The sequence below is a fragment of the Necator americanus genome, chromosome III (assembly GCF_031761385.1).
Source record: "Necator americanus strain Aroian chromosome III, whole genome shotgun sequence".
In the NCBI taxonomy this organism is placed as follows: Eukaryota; Metazoa; Nematoda; class Chromadorea; order Rhabditida; family Ancylostomatidae; genus Necator; species Necator americanus.
Window position 1 is genome coordinate 30,826,016 of NC_087373.1, and position 20,776 is coordinate 30,846,791.

A 20,776-nucleotide genomic window follows, 5' to 3' on the forward strand; every position below is an offset into this window, starting at 1 on the left:
TCATAAAATGCTCATTCCTCTTTTAAATTCTCGTAGCGGTACCCGTTCTGTCATACATTGACTCCTGGTACGAGTTTTTATATGTTCACTGCGTGATTGTGTTGTAGATCGAAGTCTCGACGAGCTACTTTCAAGCGTCGTCGTACCGGTCATTGTGGACGCTTTCCTGAAATTCATACAGAATTTAGTGGTCGGTAGCAGGATAACCTACATATCCATTCATTCATTTCAACACACAAGATGCGCCATTAAAATGGAAGTCAAAAATGATCGAACTACAATTCCGCACGTGTCTAAAACAGAGGTGAAGCTTGTAGTTTATGATAGGCCGTACTCCTACTGGGGGAGGTGAAAACCCCTTCTTATGAATTTGTCAAAGACCCGACTTGAACGTACCGACTAGGAGAATAGTAAGCGAAGAGGTTTACCTACTAATTTATCCTTAAAGGCATCACCCACAAACCCGGCGTGGTATGGATTTTCGTTGGAGTATATCTATATCGAGTCGTAGATTATGAATATAAGTGTGGTACCGCTCATCTCTTTCTGCATCGCTGTAAACAGACGACTTCGGAATGCGGCTCCTTACTATTTCCGTTAGTGCAACGCGCCTTGCGCCCCGCCCCCACCTGTGATTCGTCGAAAATCCGTTCGGACGCCCGATAGGTAATTTATTTCATTCGACGAATCGCAGGCAGGGGCGGGGCGCAATGGAGACGCGTTTGCCATAGAGAACGTCGTATGTAAACGCAATCCGAAGCCGTCTGCTTACAGTGATGCAGGGAGAGATGAGCTGAACCACCGGAACCACCAACAGAAAAGAAGGGTTTATTCGGGTTAGCGGAATTATAGTTCATGTCAGGGTCATGTACGTATTTTTCCATAAAAAGGAACGAGAAGTGGAAATCTGCTGTGTCATGCCTAGTGGTCCGTAGTTGGAATTCAGGTATTTATTTAATTATTGAAATTTTGAAGACCAGGAGCTTCTCGACTTAAAGCTGATAGTCAAGATATCCCCTAAAGAAGTGTCACGAAGATTGTTAGCGAAGTAGTTTTCTGAGTTATTTGAGTGTTAATGCTTCCAAAACAAGAAAAAGTGAGTGCGCAGAATATGGTATCATGCAGTTTTTATATAGATAAGGCTGGCGAAGAATGCTAAAAGTTCAAATGGTTAGAAGTAGCCTCATAGGATTCACACAATAAACGATGTGCCCCTGCTCGATTTTGGATTCAACTCGACTAACGCAGGTTTTTGCTCTTTTTATCTAGCTAAATTTTTGCCAAATAGTGCGTGGAGGCGCAGAGAACACAATAAACTCCTTCTGAGCAAATTATTTTGATCTCCTCGTACTCGTCACCTGTTTCTTTCCAAACTGGTCTAATATTGTGTTAGTAACAACATAAATCTTTGAAAGTAAGGATGCTTTGAGTCGAATCGTATGTGGACGAGTTACAACGGAATATCTGCCAAAATTGAAACATAGTTGGAATCACCGCTACTAAAGGCAGACGGAACACTACATGTAGAACCGGGTGAACGCGATGCGATTGGAGTAGCGCGGAGAACGTAATGGGTCTTTGCATATTTTTCCCCACTATGCATCTTTCGTTTTCTTGGATTAGCAAACGGTTCTGTCCTCGTAGCTGCTGGAGGATGATCGGGCAATCAGCGCCAACCTCTAGTTGAAACAACTCCAGATCCTGGCCTTCGCCCGAAACGAAGCCAAAGTCGCTCTGCTGCATGACAACGCGAGACCTCAGACGGGATAGATAACACAGCAATTTCTGGGAGGCAGGGGCAAGGAGGGGGGGGGGGGCATGGGCTGGACGTCCGTACCCCACATTCCTTATAACTCAAGCCTTCCCCATCCGGCTATCACCTGTTTCGTGCCCTGAAACAACATCTGAACGAAGAAATTTCCAAACACTTTGATGACCTTAAGAACGTGCTCAACGACTTTTTATTGAATGGCCCTTTCCTTCCGGAAGAAGGGAATTGAGGTTTTGCATATTAACTGGCTGAGTGTTGCTGACAGTGATGGTGATTACATTGTTGATCCTTGATTAGAACTAAGAAAACAGAAAAATATGATTTTTTTTTTGTCAAATGTGGGAAAAAGGAATGTGCAAAGACCCTATAAAGCAGAGGAATTGAACGTGTTGCACCCGATGTGTCGTAGTTGTCCCGTTGAAGGCATTCGATGCTTGCTACAAGTTATTTCGATGAGCGTAATGAGTAGGAATTTTTTGCGCGGTCATTCCGGTAATGTAGCAGTGTAGTGTGTCCGTTTTTTCAACGAAAATCTTCATATACGTAATTGTTAGCTACCAGATGCGTCTTTCTCTCATATTTCACGTGGATATTTCTCCTGTTTCCGGTATGTTACAAATGTGACATCCCTTCACATCAGAAAATTCCAGTGGATGTGTCTAATTCTCCAAAACAACTCAGTAGCTTGTGAGTTATATCAGAGTCAGCTATTTCGATAGCAAGAAAGGTGAATCTTTTTAGGAAACGCGCCGCTATCGCTAACTGGTCTGCCGAGGCATGACCGTGGGATTCTCGAAAAATCCGTTGGGTCCCTCCTTATATGTATCCAGCAGACTCTCCTTTTCTTGCAGCACCGTTTCGGTCTAATCTTCCTCATAAAGAATAGAGAACGCAAATAGAAGCGCTAACAAAGTCCTACTCCCCCTATCCGGACTAACTAACAACTGTGTTATCAGCAGATCTCAGTGTTTTTATGACATTCTAGTATTTCTTTGCCCTGAACTTTCATAACAGCTAATGACTGACAATGAGCCTTCCTAAAAACCGTAGCCAACTACGACTAGTTCCGCTGAAGCTATCAATGCGTCGAAAGCTTGAGGATATTGGAGTGATTTAAACGTTGGGACCATTTGGCTGCGTATCACGAGCACACTCGGAAATTTGAGTGTTATATTCCAAATATGCGAAGTATAAGCACTGCTGATCATATGAGCCTACTGAAAAAGAGAAGCTTATCCGCATTCACCTTATTATCCGAGAAAATGACTTCATGTTACAATCCTACTACTTGGGAAGACTTTCGTGCCCTTAATGCTCCTACAAATCTTACTTCTTCAAGTTTAGCGCAAAGTTCCACACGAGGAAAACTGTGCTGATCGGTAGGTGGAGGTCAGGTCATGTCAAGGCGAGGGCGAACACACGTGACGACATTTACGGATTCGGAACAGTAAGATCTGTGGATCTACTGCACTACAATTTGGTATTTGAGACTTGGTCGTGTTATCAGCAAACAGTTAAAGTTAATGCTAATATTTGCTGTAACATTTTTTTTATCATCGACCCCGATGATAGATAAGGGGCGTGGTATAAAGTACCGTTCGCTGTTATGGTTATTTTCGCACATAACGACTTGTGCCGTCCAAGGGTGCGGCAGACAACGCTCTGCCCACTCTTTCATTTTTTTTTTCATTGCCGTCAACTGTTCTGCTCACCTGTATTCATATAATAAATACATTCCACTGAACCACCGCTTTTGGTTTGTTCAATTAGGGTGATAAAATCTACCCTAATCTACTTAACCCTAAGTCTCTAGTCACCCACTATCATATTTTTCTTCTCAATATCTCTATTAAATGGACGAACCGAGACTAAAATATTAGTAAGTGAAAATTTCACAAAACACACAGGGATAGCAATGTGCAATGCAAGTGATGAAAAGGTGCAGAAGAACGAGAAGCACTCAGGTCACGAATTACCGGTATCCTGTCACGGTGCTTTCTGGATCAAGATGGCTTTTTCGAATTTCCTGCTGCTTACAGGAAGTCGAACAACTCCTATCGACTGACTTCTAAAATTTGCTTCAACTTAATTGACATATGCTATGTGAGAAGAGAAAAAAAATAATAAAAAGCGTGAAAATCAAGGACAAAGCAGCATTCATGCGTGCAATAATCTAGTTCTACTGAATAATTTACGATTCTACGACGACATGCAGCTGCTCAAAGAACGTCTAGCTGGTACAAATCACGAAAGCGATAACTGAATTTTAGGAAAAAAAAAACATTGTACTGGTTGTCATTATGTCGAGGCAAATTATTTTACGTTTGAAAAGCTAATAATTATCCAATTTTCAGGGAATAAACTACACAAGCAGCAGTAATAAAAACAAAATTTATTTCACTCACTATCATGAGGTACCAGAGGTATTCTTCTATTCAACAACGAACTCTCCGCAAAATACAGTTCTTGGCATGGCTTTCGTTCCGTTAGCCACCATTGTGACCTTTGGGTGCCTCCTGCGGATCGATAATGATTCATGTTATTGAGTGCGGGCGTGGTCAAATCATCATGTTGCAGCCGCGCGACGCGACGGTAAAACGTAGACAAAAAACCATGACAGGAGCTGTAACCACCGTCAGAAATCCCGTATAGAAATTTCTGTGCCCTTACATTGGAGTACTGGATAATTTCAAAATGCTATTCACCAAAGGCGACAAGATCGGTGCGTATCATCCTTCCCAGGATAAGCATAGCGGACGCCAAGCTTAGCCGAACAGCGAACAGCATGTATGCCAGGAAGCGTGAGCAGGGAGTATAGCAAGCTTCTTGGAAAAAAAAAACAAAACTCCTACCTGCTTGTTTTCTTCAATAATCCCCTTCGTGTATGTTCTAAAAGTCGTGAACGGAAGTTGGCTGATGAAAGGCAAAAGAGGACGAAGTTAAGCGCTTTCCCAAGCACCACCATGGTTGAAATGAAAGCTGTCTGAAAATAAAAGACGTCTGCCGGAAGGTAGCGTATCACAAAATTGACGTGGTACGGAAACAGCAAGGAAAACGTACAGTTCCGCTTGTAGGTTACTTAAACGGGCGTGACCCTGCTCAATCCGCTAGTCGTCCAAAAAAAGGGAGCGGGATTCGCTGAAGTTTCATACGAGGAACCTTTAGAACGTGCAACCTTGAACAAGCCCCGATTCTCTCAGCAGTCTATTCACGTGTTTCACTTGGATATTCTGCCTCAGGGACCTTATTGATTTTAAACCGCTCGCTCAGAGGCGCGGCGCGTGTACATAGGTGGCAGGCTGCAACTGATCTCGTAGAAAAGAACACCGTCTTACACGCCGGTTTTTTTTTCGAACGAAGATTAGGGAGAATGAACGAAGCCTCGTTCGTTCCCGTAATTAACAACCCGAACTCTATGTTTCCCCTGGTGTTTCCGTACCACATCAAGTTCTTGTTACGCTGCCCTTAAGAAACTAATGTTATCAGCAATTTAAATTTAGGTTCAACCGTGTGAGCGACGTGACATCTTTCCCCTAGAAACAGCGCTGCGGGAAGGATTATGTTTGTATCCAAAAAAAGAAAAGCGAGCGACAGACGCGTAGCGGGTAACCGGTTGAACAATTCTGATGCCGACAATGGAACACATTTAAAGAAAGACCACGAGTTGAGTAGAATAAAGTACGTTAGCGATTTGGCTTGACTTTTGCTCCGTGAAATAATAAAAACTGTTTATTTTTGTTTATCACTTTTTTCTCAATGTTTAGAAGTCAACAATTCTGCTCGCAAAATTAGCGAAAAACATTGGAAGCGTTTTGGTCCGCTAACATCACGATTTCGTGGCTATCAAGATGAGCGCTATGGTGTTCTGCTTGTCTGACGTTGCCTTTGAATAATCTGTTTGCTAAGTCATATCTTGTGGGATGATGAGGCGTTTGAGAGAGTAGATTACACGTGTCTTTGATTTTTCCAGGCTCTGAAGAAGGCGACGACGCCGAAACGTTAGCCAGAATAAAGATCAATGACAATCTTGGTTCTGCTTAAAAAGTAGTACACAATCAGACTATCGTTTTTTGTTTTTCATCTGAATGATCGTAGCAAATCCTGAAAATTTTCATACTTAAATATCCACATCTACTCACCACTGCAATCATAAACTCGTTCTTGATTGGATAGTATTCCGCCATGAACGTGATAAAAGCAGAAGGACCCTGCAGGTGACGTAATAAGAATAAAATAGACAGCGGAAATAATTCATTTCGTCTAACCTGAGTGATCGTGAAGCATGTCACTATGGCACAAACAGTCGTGGTCACTTTATGTTCTGTTCTAGATTGAGAGCCGGACAAATGGGACTCGGACTTGATGGAGCTTTGTGCTATGAATTGGTTTTGCCTAAATATCCCCGGTATAAAATATTTTGATGTTAAGGATTTAAGTAAAAATAAAGCCTTTAGGTCTTTATAATAGCAGTGGATCACTGCTGTACTGCACTTGTGCAGCCTTTTAATACGGAACAACTCAAAATTAAAGGAAACATCTCACGAAATTGAGGTAGAGTGGAAACATGGAAAACATGATGTTCGAGGTGTAGATTACGAATATTAGAGTAACCCTGCTCAGTTTCTCCGAATCGTCCTAAAAAACGGCGTGGGTACGGTATTTGTTCTTACGAGGTACGTTAGAACGCGCCCCTTAGTACAGCCGGTCCCCTCAACAGCCTATTCTTTGGTTTTTTCCTGAATATGCTGCTGAGAAGAGCTTATTGATTTACGACCTCTCGCACGCAGATGGCGCGTTGCAGCTGATTTCGTAGGAACGAAGGCCGTTTTCAGGATGATTTGAGGAGACTGGGCGGGTCAACGCCCACATTCCTAATCTACACCCCTAACTCTATGCTTTCTGCGAGTTTTCCACGCTACGTCAATTTCATGATCCGCGTTTGGAATCGAGGTGGTACCATAGCGAACAGTAACTATGAATGGTGCCAAGTGAAGTGCCAGCAAAGGTCCTCTCTCGATCTTAGCATCTATGCCCTATCGCAGCACTTCGAGCACAGGCGCTTACGCAACTACACCGTACTTCCTACTACAGCTAAACCGGAGCACAATTCAAATGCAGGAATTTCTCACAAGCGTTCACATCCCCAGTTTTTGTGTATGAATGTCAATAGTCCCCGAGACACTGGAACACTCTCGCAATTTGGTTTCAAAGAATCTTGGGACATCGTTGTTAGAGCTGACAGCACAATCTTGTGTGTGATACCAATATTCGAAGAATTGTTGAAAAAAGTTCGAGATGCAAGTCTCAGGTCAGCCAAGTGCAACTTAACGCTTTCAGGAAGAGGCAAAGCTTCAATTTAGTTGGAACGCCGCTTGATCGAACCAAAAAGTTCTGGTGTCTTACGCGTGCGGATCACAGCTTGATATCACAGTAGGCCTCAAACGTGTGGATGTGCGCTGACGCAACGCATGGGCAGTGAGCGCGAGCACAATTCCGGCTCCCTAACAGATCCGTTGGCACCGTTTCGCCGGGCGGTAGACCTATCAGAGGTTCATGGGCCGCTCTCGCCACAGATGCGATACCAGTCCTGGAATTGAACTGTGCTAAGCTTGTTCGGCGGCGGTTGCATCTACTTTGTGTATTTAGACGAAAGTGGAGGGTGGGAGGGGGTTCTGTAGTCGATGAGAAGTTTAGCTGTTGCTGCACGGCTGATGGTTCGAAGCCACGCTGGTGCCAACCAAGCTTTTGGGATCGCGGAATTGGGGCAGGACCTGTTGAGAGTCAAATTTAAGCAACAGCCAAGATTGCTAACAAACTATCTTAGGGGATGGTGCCTTGTTCTAAATGAGGCATTTGAGAGGATATATTGCAAATGTTCTTACTTTCCAGAACGAAAGGCGACAACGCCGAAACGTTAGCCGTCATAAAGACTGTTAACAGTCTTGGCTATTGCTTAAATTTGACTATCGACAAGTTGCAATCTCTGTGCCAAGATTCAAGGAAGGTCGAACTTTCGCACTTCTGAGACCGGATTCATTTGACACGTGGGGTGGCACCCGCAAGTTACTGTAAGGCTGCACAGGCGTTCATAAATCTCAAACAAATCTGAATTGAAATCGAAAGGGTAAGCGTATCTTGTTAGAGGTTGATCAACTTTCTTTTTTATCTAAATGAAAGTTGACTATTTCATTATAGTTGGGGTCTAAACCGCACGAAGCACGAACAGTTGCGTAAGCGGCTGCGCCCGAAACTGGCTGTGGAGCGTAGTGGTTTGGATCGTGTAAGGATGCTCGCCACCGCCAATCGATCTCTGGTCCCTCTTCGCAGTCGCTTACGCAACTGTCCGTACTTTATGTCGTTTTGACCCGACTACAGACTGCTCACCTTCGTCTTATCGTATAAATGAGCATAGCATTAGAGATGAACACGAGTATGATTGGAATTACCACCACGCAAGCATTCACTTGCGGACCATAACGAGCCACGGCCTTCATAAAGTCCGAGTATGGGTTTGTTTGGTTGCGGATCCACCTGGAATCGTGTGTTTATCTTCCCTGAATTTGATGAATCGTAAAAGCTGGAACAACATCCGAAAGTGCTGAGTCACGAAAGACACATCAGGTCAGCTGTCAGCTCGCGCAAAAGCCATAAAAATGGTAATTAAAAGTGAGTTAAGGGTTGAAAAACACTGAACAAACCTCTCCGAATCAATTCGAATACAGTGAGCATGGAATTGTGAACCATTGCAAAAAAATTTCGAGAGACAGAAATATGTGAAATGATTATACGAAGTCAAAACGCCAGTGGTCACAATGATAATCGTGACGATGACGGCAGTTTTTGACGACTTTTTGTGACGCCTAGCCGATAACGGGTACATGATGCCCATTAGGCGTTCCAAGCAGATCACCAGAATTAGCCTGGAATAGTTCCGAAGTATTTGCAGTAGGAGAGAAGAAAAAAAGTTGAATTAGTTCCCTTAGAACGTCACAGGATTACTTTACTGATCTGTAGTTTCATAAAAATAAAAGGAAACTTAACAAAAGCGACGAAATATTGGTGAACGTTGCGGTGTGTTGCGTTGTTACGCGCACGTTTAAATGCAGAATATCGCGTTCGCGATCATATCATGTTGGGGTCTCTATGGGACCATATGGAGTTTAGGTTCTAGACTACGCGCATGAGCATGGCCACGTATATTTCTCCCTAATCATCCTGAAAAAAACGGCGGGGGACGGTCCCAGTTCCTTTCGGAGTCCGCTACCACGCGCTGCCTCTGCACACGCGCCGCGTCCATCCACCGCGCACGACAATCAATAAAGTCTCCTCAGCGGTCTTTTCAAGTGAGTGAACCAATGAATATGCCCTTAAGGAACTCGAACTCGTTATTTGGCCTCAAAGAGCATAACGTCGTTAATTTCGGGGTTTGCTACCGAATAATGCATGCATAAAAATGCATTACAAAGAAATATGCATCACACAAGACATGGAGTAGGAAAAAGTTCTTCTACTGCCGCATCAAATACACAAAAAAGCGCCCTGCCATCATCAGGTCAAAGCCAGCGTACCACGAAACTGATGTGGTGGGAAAAGCTAGAGATGGGGTTTTAGAATGGCGGATCCGGGGTATTTTCGCTCAACGCCCTCTATTCGTCGCTAAAAACGGCATTGGAACCGATTTAGTTCCTACGAGGGACGTTAGAACCCTTCCCTATGCACACGTTCCGGTCCACTCGCAACCTATTCGGGTAAAATGTAAAATGTTAGGGAGAGGACACTTGGCTGCGCCCTTATTTCTGGGCGTAAATAACTAAGTCAGTCGGGGCTCTATGACCTAAGTATTAGCCTTAGAGGATCTACGACATGTAAGCTAAAGTTACTAAGAGAAAAAGTAAGATAGATCTCTAAAACTAAGGGCGCCACTGAGTGCCCCCCTCTCTCAACTACATTTTCCCGCCTATTCTTTGGTTTTAATTGGATAGGCTGGTGAGGAGATCTCATTAGTCTTCGACTGCTCGCACGTGGACGCGGTGCGTGCGCAAAGGTGGCGCGTTGCAACTGAAATCGTCGTAAAAAAAAGACCGTCTTTCACTTCGTTTTTACGCCGATTAAGGAGATATGAGCGGAACCACCACGGATTCCACAATCCACAACTCCACCTCTAGGTTTTCTCGCGGGTTCCCTCAACGCGTCAGATTCGCGGGTTCCCTCAACGCGTCAGATTTTCAAGTGAGTGAACCAATGAATATGCCCTTGAGGAACTCGAACTCGTTATTTGGCCTCAAAGAGCATAACGTCGTTAATTCCGGGGTCTGGTACCGAATAATGCTGCCTTTAAAGCGAATTCATTTTAAACATCTACGCAGGTAGTACTTTCGCACAAACTCTTTCATGGATTGAAAGTCAGTCACCCGCCGCGTCATAGCAATAAAAGTATTGTGAGCGACTAAGAATATGGTTATCAATTACATGCATGTCTTAGAGTCAACACAGACATAGTTGATGACACAAAAAAGAACTGCTACTGACTTGAATATAAATAATAATAATAGTATAATAGTAATTAAAACATGCGTAATTATTAATTAATATACGGCAACAGACATATAAATCCCGCCTGGAAACTCACCATATAGCGGCTGCTGATGCCCAATTGAGAACTGCAAGTAGATGCATCTTGTTTCCTAGGTATAACCGTCGAAACCAATACCTATAGTAGAAGATCCGATAGTGAGCGAGCGAATGCGGAAGCATAAGCACAAGAAAAACAATATCGGCGACGGCAAGGCACGACAGCAGAACATTTGACCTGAAAATTCCTGAGTTTCTTTCCTGGAAATGTTGGGAAAAAGACTTTTAACCGCACGGATACTTCCATAATGTTGAATCTCTTGTTTAAAGGCATCACCCCACGAATCTGAGGTGGTGCAGATTTCAGGTGGAGTATTCGTATACGGGATGGGAGACTACGGAGAGGGAGGTGATTCCGTCCATTTCTTGCTAATTGCCGTAAAAAACGGCCCGGAAGATGCGGCGCCGCACAAGGCTGGCGCGCTCCAACCGAACCCCTTGTACAAAATGGTGCGCCAAAACGAATGAAGCCGTATCTTCCGGGCCGTTTTTTACGGCAATTAGGAAGGAATGGACGGAATCACCTCCCTCTTCGCAATCTACGATCCCATATACGAATACTCCACCTGAAATCTGCACCACCACAGATTCGTGGGGTGATGCCTTTAAGGGTGCAGAGAACCCCTTAATTCCCTGCAGAATTCCCATTTTATTGAGGAAATTTGATCCCATCAATTGACAGCATTAAACAAACAACTACGTCACATACTGCTCAAAAATTCCCTAGTCGGCATAATCTCCACCCGCAGAGACCTTCAGTAAGTGATTCCGCTGCTCCTATCTTCTTAGTTGTCCTGGAGATAAAGAGAAGACGACTAATGTTACCTCGTTCCCGTATCTAATCTCAGATCACATTCTAGTTCAAAGAAGACAGCATGATATCATGAAAGACGAAAAACGATGTGATTCAAGCATAAAGTGCCCTACAACTGGATTTGTGCCGTAGCGCAGCAACGCATCATTTACGTTTGATACGTTGTTGCACACCGTACATAGACTTTTGCGCTGCGAATTCAATTGGCACAAAGGAGAGGACAGAAGCAAAAAGTGTCGAGCAAATAAATTACAAGCCCTCCTACAGTGAAGTCGCTTTCATGCGTATTTACTAAGGTCAAAATGACATGAAACACGGTGCAATTGCGTACGCAGCTTCTATCGAGGCGGTGCGGTAGAGCGTGGCGGTTAGGAGCGTACGGGGACCTTTGCTGGCACCATCCATCGCTGCGGTTTTCGATGGTCCCACCACGGATCCAACTGCTGCCTCTACCACGAATTTTCAGCGCGTACGCAAATGCACAGTGATTCATGTCGTTTTGACTCGACTATAAGTACTCGGTCCTTGCGCAGATTGCACCACTAAGTCCCGCCGATGGTGCCACCGTACTATTAGTATACATGACATTAAAATCCCAATTGTCACAAAATGTGCACGTGATGATGTCGTATGATCATTGTTTTATTTGGCGGGAACCAGAACTGTAGGTAAGTAGCTGGTTTTAGTTTTTTTTTTCATCAGTTCATCTTATATTTGACTCACATCCTCTCTTAGTCTACTACTATCAAGTTTTGAAGTTTTCTGGAGCCTTTTCCATTGTTTGTTGTTCACAGACTCACAAATTCACACAAAAAACCACCAATAACATTTTGAAAAGTGATAAAATTGGTTTGAGGACAGCAGCCGGGGCGATGGTACAAAGTTTACGATGATGGTATCTTTACTGAAAAAAATAGGGTCCCCGGTGTAGATTACGAGAATGGGCGTGATCACGTTCAAGTCCACGAATCGTCTTATAAGAACCGACGTGCAAAACGGCCTTATTGACAGTTTTTTCCTACGAGACACGTTAGAACGGCACAGCATTGTAGACGCGCCGCGTTCGCTAGCGAGCTAACAAAAATCAATGATGTTCCTCTAACAGTCTATTCAAGCAAAACAAATGGATAAACTGCTGAAAAAACCGAATCTTATGGAGGGCGGGCGTTATAAGGTATCTCGTAGGGGAATTCGGACTCGAAGGTCCCATGCCATGAAGGTTTTCGAGAAAATTAGTGGAAATTGACAATCCGGAACTCGTTCATACTCGTAATCCACACCTTGAACCCTCTCTTTTCCTGGAGAAACACCAAAATCGTTATATTCGTGGAAGGCTGCCTTAAAAAAAACAAAAGGAAAAAAAAACAAACAAAAAGAGTATTAAAAAGCGCCAAAGTAGTTGGAAAAAATTAGCAAAAGTTCTAGGAAGATATTGTTTGGATGTGCTACCTCACAGGAAAATTATGACTTTCGCTTCACTTCATTTTTTTTATATCCTCGTCGATTATTACGTTAGATCTGTAGTACGGTGATAAGTGTTTCTGGAAAATTCCTTGCCAGGCATATTAGCTAAAAACAAAGGCGTAAAAAAAAACTTCCCATCACTTTTTCAACTTCTTTTTCCACGTTTTAAGCTAATACTAAGTTCTCACAAGCTACAAGTTCAGCACGTGGATCACAAAATCCGTGGATCGTTCACCACACCAGTCGTTAGTGAAATCAAGGTGAGTCAACGAAGGATTAAAGACTACCCAGAGACATAGAACGATGAAGTTAGTTTGATAATTTGCTCGCACAAGGTGATGGGAATTTATAAATTTGTGGATGGATCCTTCATCGCCAAACACTTTCGATTTTATCCCAGAAAAATCCTCGAAAATTCACCAACCTCGTTCTCATTTCTCGTGTCAACAGCACGGTCAGATTGAGTATGTTCCCACTAATTCCGAATACTATTAGAATCGGCACCACAGTACCGATAAACAGTCGTTCGATACCGTTCACCGCTAACATCATCTGACGTTCTGTCAGACAGTGTGGCGAAACGTTGGATGTCATCTGAAATTCCTTCCATTTCTATACGTGTATGTGAATGTCTTGGGCACGATAACGGATCTTACACAAAGAAAATACTCAACTAAAGAGAGAAAATTGAAGAGAGAGAAACGAAAGAGAATGAATTGTTACGTAGGTGTAAAATCAAATTTAGATACTCTAAAAAAGTAGTAATGAGATCTTTAGGAAGAGAACCACGAAATAATTACTTCAATTCATCATCATTTCATGAATGCTTGGACTTTTAATAAAGAAGAAGAAATAAAGCCGTTAGGAAATATAAAATTTTTTACTTTAACGAGAAAAGAAAGAGAGAGAGAGAATCACGAACGGGGAAATCATCGATGAACAAATAAGCGAGAAAAAGGGTTGTTTTCTGCATTATCTTCAGGGTACAGTACTCCTGGAAAAGTAAGTGAACAGAACAGTAAGTGAGGATAAAAGACGGCGAAAGGGAAATCCGAACTACACACAGTTATAGGGACTAGAAGCGAGGTCATGGAGGCAAGACATGCCAACTGGTCAGTTCTTCTTGAAACTCCAACAGCTCTGTAGGGAATTATATTACTTTAAAAATTTTAAATCCTTAAAAAAACTCTAAAATCTTCGAAAAATTAAGTCATTATCATATTTAAAACTTTTAAAACTATTTTAATCAGCTTATAAAAAATAAAAGTGACTAGAGAGAAAATTATAAAAATCGAAATGAATTATGATTATGAATAAACAAATAAAAGCGGGTAAAAGGACAAAGTGCCCGGTGTTAATCAATCCGCTTGGGATGCGACAGCACGCTTACCTCATTTCATAATCCTGGGAGGTTTAAAACAACGTTGTCATGCTGGCCCCCACAAGTCATTGTAGGGGACAAGTCCGTTGTTCAAAACGTCAGTGTTTTTATCGAATCCCAGTACAAGTCTGCGATACCAAGGGATTTATCGACCCCGGAGTGACTGAAAGGCTTTTGTTTTAAAAAACTAGGGCGGATATATCGAGCCTCTGGTCGATACGTGACGGGAAGCGGAACGCAAATCCTAAAAATCGGAATGAATTACCCCCGAATAAATACATAAATATGAAAATTATTTAGCAATTTATAACTAGTCCTAAAAATAACAATCCGCTTTCACTTATTATTTTATTTACACACTTATTTATACTGAAAATCAAATAAGTAGACTAGAGTGAATTTTTTTTACGCAGTTCAACTCTGATTGGCACTTCACTGACAACTCCCAGTCAGTGCGCGGCACTAATCGAGAGGTTATGGATGAATGATTGACGGATGACTACGTGGCGACTTCGAGGTGCGATCAATCTTTGTCACATTCAAAGAGAAGGCGAATCCTTGGATCCTTCTTTTTTTTCTCCAAATCTTCCTTTTTCCTGGCGGTGGCAAGAACAGTTGTTCGTTTAAGTGCACTTCTCACCGCATGTTTCTCCAGTATCTGCTCTAAATACACCATTAAAATAGGAGATTTCGGGGGAATAATCCTACATAACGTGGACATCGCATCATCCTGTACTGTATAGTCTTCGCTATGGTTCACAGCACATGTGAAACATACGCTTATTATATTTATAATCGCGAAAATATCCTTCTTGATGTCCAGAGTCTGAGGAGAAAATAATAATAAATACATCAACAATCAATACATAGAGTTGAGCGAGAACTGCTCCCCAACGACCCTATTCTACGACTACACTGATGGGCACATCTATGAGCTCTCAGTTCTCATTAATCGGAAAATTACAGTACTTTAATTGGTAGCATACGTTGCAGTTGTGGTGACGTAATTTGGTGTACTATATGCATCTATATTTTTTGTTTTCTGTAGTTGCACAGAAACATCTTTCAGGCCACGAAGAATTTTTTCTCCCAAAAATCGAATTTAATGAAAAAGAAATGAATAAAATTGGCTTTTAAGAGCCTGAGTTATACTTCTCGGTGTTAAAGGATGCATTTTGGGATTTCTCTGAGGAGATGAACCCGTTCCCTTCGCTCCTCTGTCCATAGGTCCGTAGAGGAGTTTGTTTTTCATTCAAAGTCTAAGAAATTAGTAGGGAAACATCAGAACATGAATACCTAAGAGTCAAGTCTAGTGCCTGGAGTACGGTAGCGAGCTACAGTAACGCGATGCGAAAAGAGACAGAGACGGTATTAGGATCTCCTTCACTTCTAACTAGTCGCTTTTTACGAAATTTTTCACAGGCGCATGGGAGCGCACAAATTCTACCACGGAGGGAAACACAGTGTGGCTATGGGGTGTAAACGAACGTACTTTTCTCATAATACTGCTTAATTTATGTGTTTACTTAATGAAACATGTTCTAAATGAGGATGACAACGAGTTAAGTGGTGGACTGTGAAGAGTCCTAGCTGTGAAGTCTAAGAAAATAGTAGGGAAACATTTTTAGCCACAAAATTACAAGGAAAAAATGAGAAAAAGTGAGCAACTCGTCCAATCAGTGAGAAGGAATTACGAATCTAGCTCAAGACATTCATATAGTCTAAAAAAATGGAACAAAAACTAGTGATGCTTTGTCCTGCCTGATAATAAAAAAAATAAGGGAAACTTTGCTAAATAATAATAATGAGGGGTGCAGAACTATTAATATCTATTTTTATTACTGTTAATATTATTGTTACCATTATTATTATTGTTATTGTCATCATAATAAAAAGAAAACAAAGGGATGAACTGATTGCAAAGGCTTTTTTTGGCACAATGGGTCGAGTGTTCGAACAGAGCATGGTTCGAATAATTCGAATATTCATGGTTTTTTCTATGCTTTGCTGTTTTACAAAAGCGCAAGGAGATTGCCTCTCCTCCTTTCTTCCAGCAAGTTTCCAAGGGTGTTCCCAAGAGCATATGGACCTAACACACGATGCTCATTCAATCAGTAGTAACCGTTAAAATCCACAAAAATAAGCGGATGGTGGTGGCATCATAAAAAAATGTTGTCTACTGACTGACAAGGGATACACTAGAGACGGCTATTTCCTGGAAAAGAGATAGCGTGGTTGAAATCAACCTCATCACAGGATGGATGAGAAAAGAAAAAAAGGATTTTGACATGGATATGTTTTTTTTAGGATGGCACCTCCTCATCGACAAAAAATCTCCACTTAGACTCCAGCTTGATTGAGTTTGGGACAAATAGTGGGCGCATGTATCTCAGAGTTAACAACAGCTTTTAAAAACGATCGAATTGAGAGTGAAAGAGCAAAATCATGTGGACGAGTTCACTGTTGTACTAAACAAAGCTGGACGTGGACGAGTTTGCGGGAATAGCTGCTCGCCGAGTACATCCGTCGAAAGGAATAAAGGTCGGGAACTTTTTTCAGAAATAAGAAAGAGTTTTAAAACGAACGACGCCAAAGTGGGACCAACGCCACGTGGACGAATTGCAGCGCCACTATCCACCATGTGCTACTAGCTGAGATCTTTTTGTGACTTTTTTCGAATTTAGTATAGACGCTATGAATAATAATATAGAGTCTAGGGATTTTCCGGAAGCCTAGAATTTAAAAGGCAGTGAATAATACATTACTGGTATTGTTAACTATGTACTTAGGATCAGGCCGGGGTTCTTAAGGTCTTCCTGGGATTAGATTGATTTTACTAGTGCTCTTTCCTTAGTGTCGTTCTTTGTTTTTGACTGAATTTGACGAAAAAATGAAGAGGAAAATAAAAAAAGAGAAGGAAAGAGATAGAAAGAAATGAAAGAATATGCAATGTTTTTTCCGCGAGATGTAAAGAAATCGACGTCCGCAAAATGCAAGGAAATCGACCGAGGAAAAGAAATGAAATGTTTCAAAGATTCATGACGTTCAAAAATTCCATACCATTCAAGAGTCCAGCGAGCACATCCAGGCAGAAATGAAAACTGGAAAAAAATCACATCGAAGGCACGAGGGAATATAAGGCACCATCACTGCTGCGCGGCGAAACGTTCTGATATCCACAGAGCAGAAATAGCCTCATCAGTGACAATGCACGACAAATGTCCTTTTTTCACCCGGACAACCGTTATTCGCCGATGGAAGAACAATAGAAGGACGCGTTTTGCGATACAAGGGGTTATGGAACTTCTTGGAGTTGGATTTCAGGGAAACTAGAGCTGAATTATCTGCAAAGTGACAACCATCACGGGATATGAGGTCACTGACGAGAGAATCGAGTGACTACTATAAGTACATGATGTAGATGTCGTTAGGGATAAACATATAAAAAATTTTTACTTTAGAGAACCACTTTCGGATATAATGATTGGCAGGATTTTATAAAGTAAAAAGAGAATCCAAGTGGGAAATTCCATCCAACATCCTGGACAAGATTCTGGAACGAAGTTTGGTGTAATTGCTTAGAAAACTTAAAATGAAGCAAATCCAAAAACATCAGATGGACGAATATGGCACAGTTGGTAAGAGGTACAGCGCTGTGACTGCGTCGTCGATAGTTCGAAACCGTCGTAGTGCCAATCAAGCCGTCCATCCCTTCAGGGTCGATAAGCTAGTGTCAAAATTCCATTAAATAAATTACCGGATGGATATGGATGAAAATACTGACCTGGCACGTCGGATAGCCCCCGCACATCATTGTATAGGCCAGATGACGTGTGTTCGGCGAAAATCTCAAACGATCCTGAATGATTAGGGAGAGATCAGCGAAACCACCCCGGATCCCGCAATCTACAACCCCATCCCTAGCTTTTCCCGCTGATTCCCTCATCATGTCAGATTCGTAGTGTGCTGCCTTTAAAGCGTATCCACCGTAAACACCTACGCAGCCAGCTTATCTTCGCGATATGATGCCTCTAAAGAAAGAACTCAGACAATTTCTTGACATTGGACTCTATCTTGCAGTAGGTAATGTTCGTAATGTTAGTAATAAAAAAACAGTAAAATAGGAGAAATCTGGGAGAAAAACAGAAGGAAAACATGAAATAAACCCAAAATTAAAAAAAAAGAGAAGAGAAAGTTTTCAATTTTTTCGGAAATAATAGTAATTCTGAAAAACCAGAGCATGCATATTTTTCAGAATAAGTTTCTCATTCCTAATGACAGATCTGGTGCAAGTTTGGGGACGATTCAGTGATTTTTAGAAGAGAAAACCTGAAAAAAAAACCACTTGTCAATTGATTTTTGACCGCTGCTGTATATAGCCCCACGAAAGCAGAAAACAGCCTACACAATTCCAAAAGTCAACTGATTCACGTGAACCGATCGATTTCCTCGTTTGCTTCTGGAAAGATCTAAATGTCCAGAATTCTCCGAGCGGCTCTTACACTTCGACGGCTTCAGCGAATTCGTAGAGGAGGTCAGTACGGGTGCGTCACGTCAAATTTTTTTCAAATTCGCTTTCATAGGGATGAGCGGACGAAACAAAGCCCACAAGATAGGATTAAAATTTTAAATTTTTAAATTTCAAATTGTTAATTAGTGGTATATGGGTTATCCGGTGTTATACAGCCGTCACATCAACGCTGGATTCCTGAACACTGAAGCCATTCATGTATAGTCGACGGCAAATATGTTTAATCTGGCGACCGCGACGCGTTACATCATCGACCTGGGGATAGTCTGCCTACAGTACTCCAAATCGCAGCAATCTAAGCTGTAGCGACTATTCTTCAGCTGAAACAACGAAATAACGAAATCCATATTATTTTTATTTTTTTATATATTATTATACATCATATTTTTTATGTATTATTATATATAGTTTTTTTAAATTTTTGTTTCGCTACATTTAGTTATTTTTATTTCCCTATTTAGATGGCTCAGAACCGTCAACAAAATGATTTAAGCGATATTCTTATAGATCACTAATCAATAATCACAATTATTGACATTTTGTTTGAGCTGATAGGCTGAAGACCTTCGGAAATAATTTATCAAAAATCTACGATAAACGACAGTAATCTCCCAGCGATTTCCAATGTATATGAGAGAATTTCTCCGAAAAAGAATTGAAATCGCTGCAAACACCCAAACACGGCTCTGCGGCTCTGCTAAAGAATCCGTCTGATGTAATGGAATTCAAGTGAAAAATTTACTTAGCTCCGCTTAATCGACTTGAATTCTGGCTGGTGGGCGAAGAAAATCAGATTGCACTCTCTGCACAAAAGAATCGGAAATATATTTGTGCACAATTTCCTGCTCAGAATCGTTGGTTGGTGCACATTCACAAAACTGAACAAAAGAAAATCACAATAGCACAAAAATGTGGTGCCGACTAAAAATAAAAAGGAAAGTAAACGAGAATATCGGTTATTCTACTCTGTCTCAACGTTCTGCTTTCTTCTAATTTCCTAAATCTGTTTTCTACGTAAAAAGTGATTCATTGGCGCAAGTAAACAAAGAAAAACAAATAAATTCTTCGGGAATAAAATTTAATATATTTGTAGTTATAATAAAATACAAATAAATAAATATTGTTTTCAAAGGAAGATATAGCGCAGTTGTACAGCATAGTCCCGATGCCGGTAGGTTACAGCAAAGTCGAACATTTAATGAATGCAAGCATTGAAAAATCCGTTTATTCAACGGATGAACTGTATTACTTGGGAATACAGTAAAAATATTGACAGTGGTTATTTTCGCATTCTCAGCGAGGAATAAATAATTCCTTTCAAGGGAGCAGAAAGAATTCCTAGAAAGATTACGTACGAATTTTTCCTGCTCTCTTCTAGGAATTTTTTTACTTTCTATTTTTTCTGGGATTTTTTAAGGCATTTCTACAGTCGAACAGATACAAATGAGGGCCAACAATTACAGTACGACAAAGTGGGCGCGAACTTTAACCAAGATACGTATTGATCTTTATTGAGAACTAAATTTTCGGGCGTTATCGTTAATGTCGTTAACGCCTTAGTCAGCGCCAGGAAAAATCAAGGCCATCAATGATTTATTTTCTGAAGCGCTTGGCCTTCAGGGTAAGCGCTAGCCGATGTAATGCTCTTTGAGTTCTGGAAATCGTTGGAATCCTTTACGAAAAACGACGATGAGGCGGTTTGGAGGAAAAATTACTGACGATGATGACCTCGATCTTTCCAGGCTCTGGCGAAGGCAGGCGATAAAGCTGAAAGGTTAGCTGTTAATAGATCTCACTACAGCTCCGGCAAATCAATGAAAACTATGCCTGGATTTAAGGACATTTGAACGTGGACACGACTAAAATGGCGAGGAATTCTTATTAAGTAATAAGGCAGAAAGCAGCATACCACTCTCTAACAATAACAAAGTGGCTTTTCCCGTATTCGCAGATCGGAGACGCCCCCATTTCTCACCTAAGGTACGGTATGCATATGTGAATCTACCAGGTGTGGATTCGTGGATTCTTGCTTCTTAAAGGCAATGTGCCACAAAATTTAGAGTTTTTGGGAAATTTTTACGGGCTTAGAGATGTAGTTCACAAATACCCGTTTGAAAGCAATCAACTTTATCTAATTACCCAGGATAACGGCGTGGGAAAACGTCCTGTCGCCCTGAATCCGGC

At 41.6% G+C, this 20,776-nt stretch overlaps 1 protein-coding gene across 2 annotated transcripts; it reads right to left on the reverse strand.

Annotated features, from left to right (window-relative positions):
* Window positions 1–13,274, reverse strand: RB195_011513 (uncharacterized protein; the record flags this gene model as incomplete). 2 transcript variants are annotated; one of them, XM_064192960.1, is made up of 10 exons in its annotated part: window positions 1–166; window positions 3,748–3,839; window positions 4,624–4,647; window positions 4,707–4,754; window positions 5,911–5,979; window positions 6,037–6,163; window positions 8,156–8,302; window positions 8,470–8,691; window positions 10,401–10,580; window positions 13,105–13,274. In XM_064192960.1, the coding sequence occupies 10 exons, from the start codon at window positions 13,272–13,274 to the stop codon at window positions 1–3; spliced, it is 1,245 nt and encodes a 414-aa protein (XP_064050542.1). The 2 variants fall into 2 exon arrangements, with proteins under 2 accessions (XP_064050542.1, XP_064050543.1); XM_064192959.1 differs by lacking the exon at window positions 1–166 and having other exon boundaries at window positions 3,758–3,839; window positions 4,624–4,754.
* Between the last annotated feature and the right edge of the window lie 7,502 nt (window positions 13,275–20,776).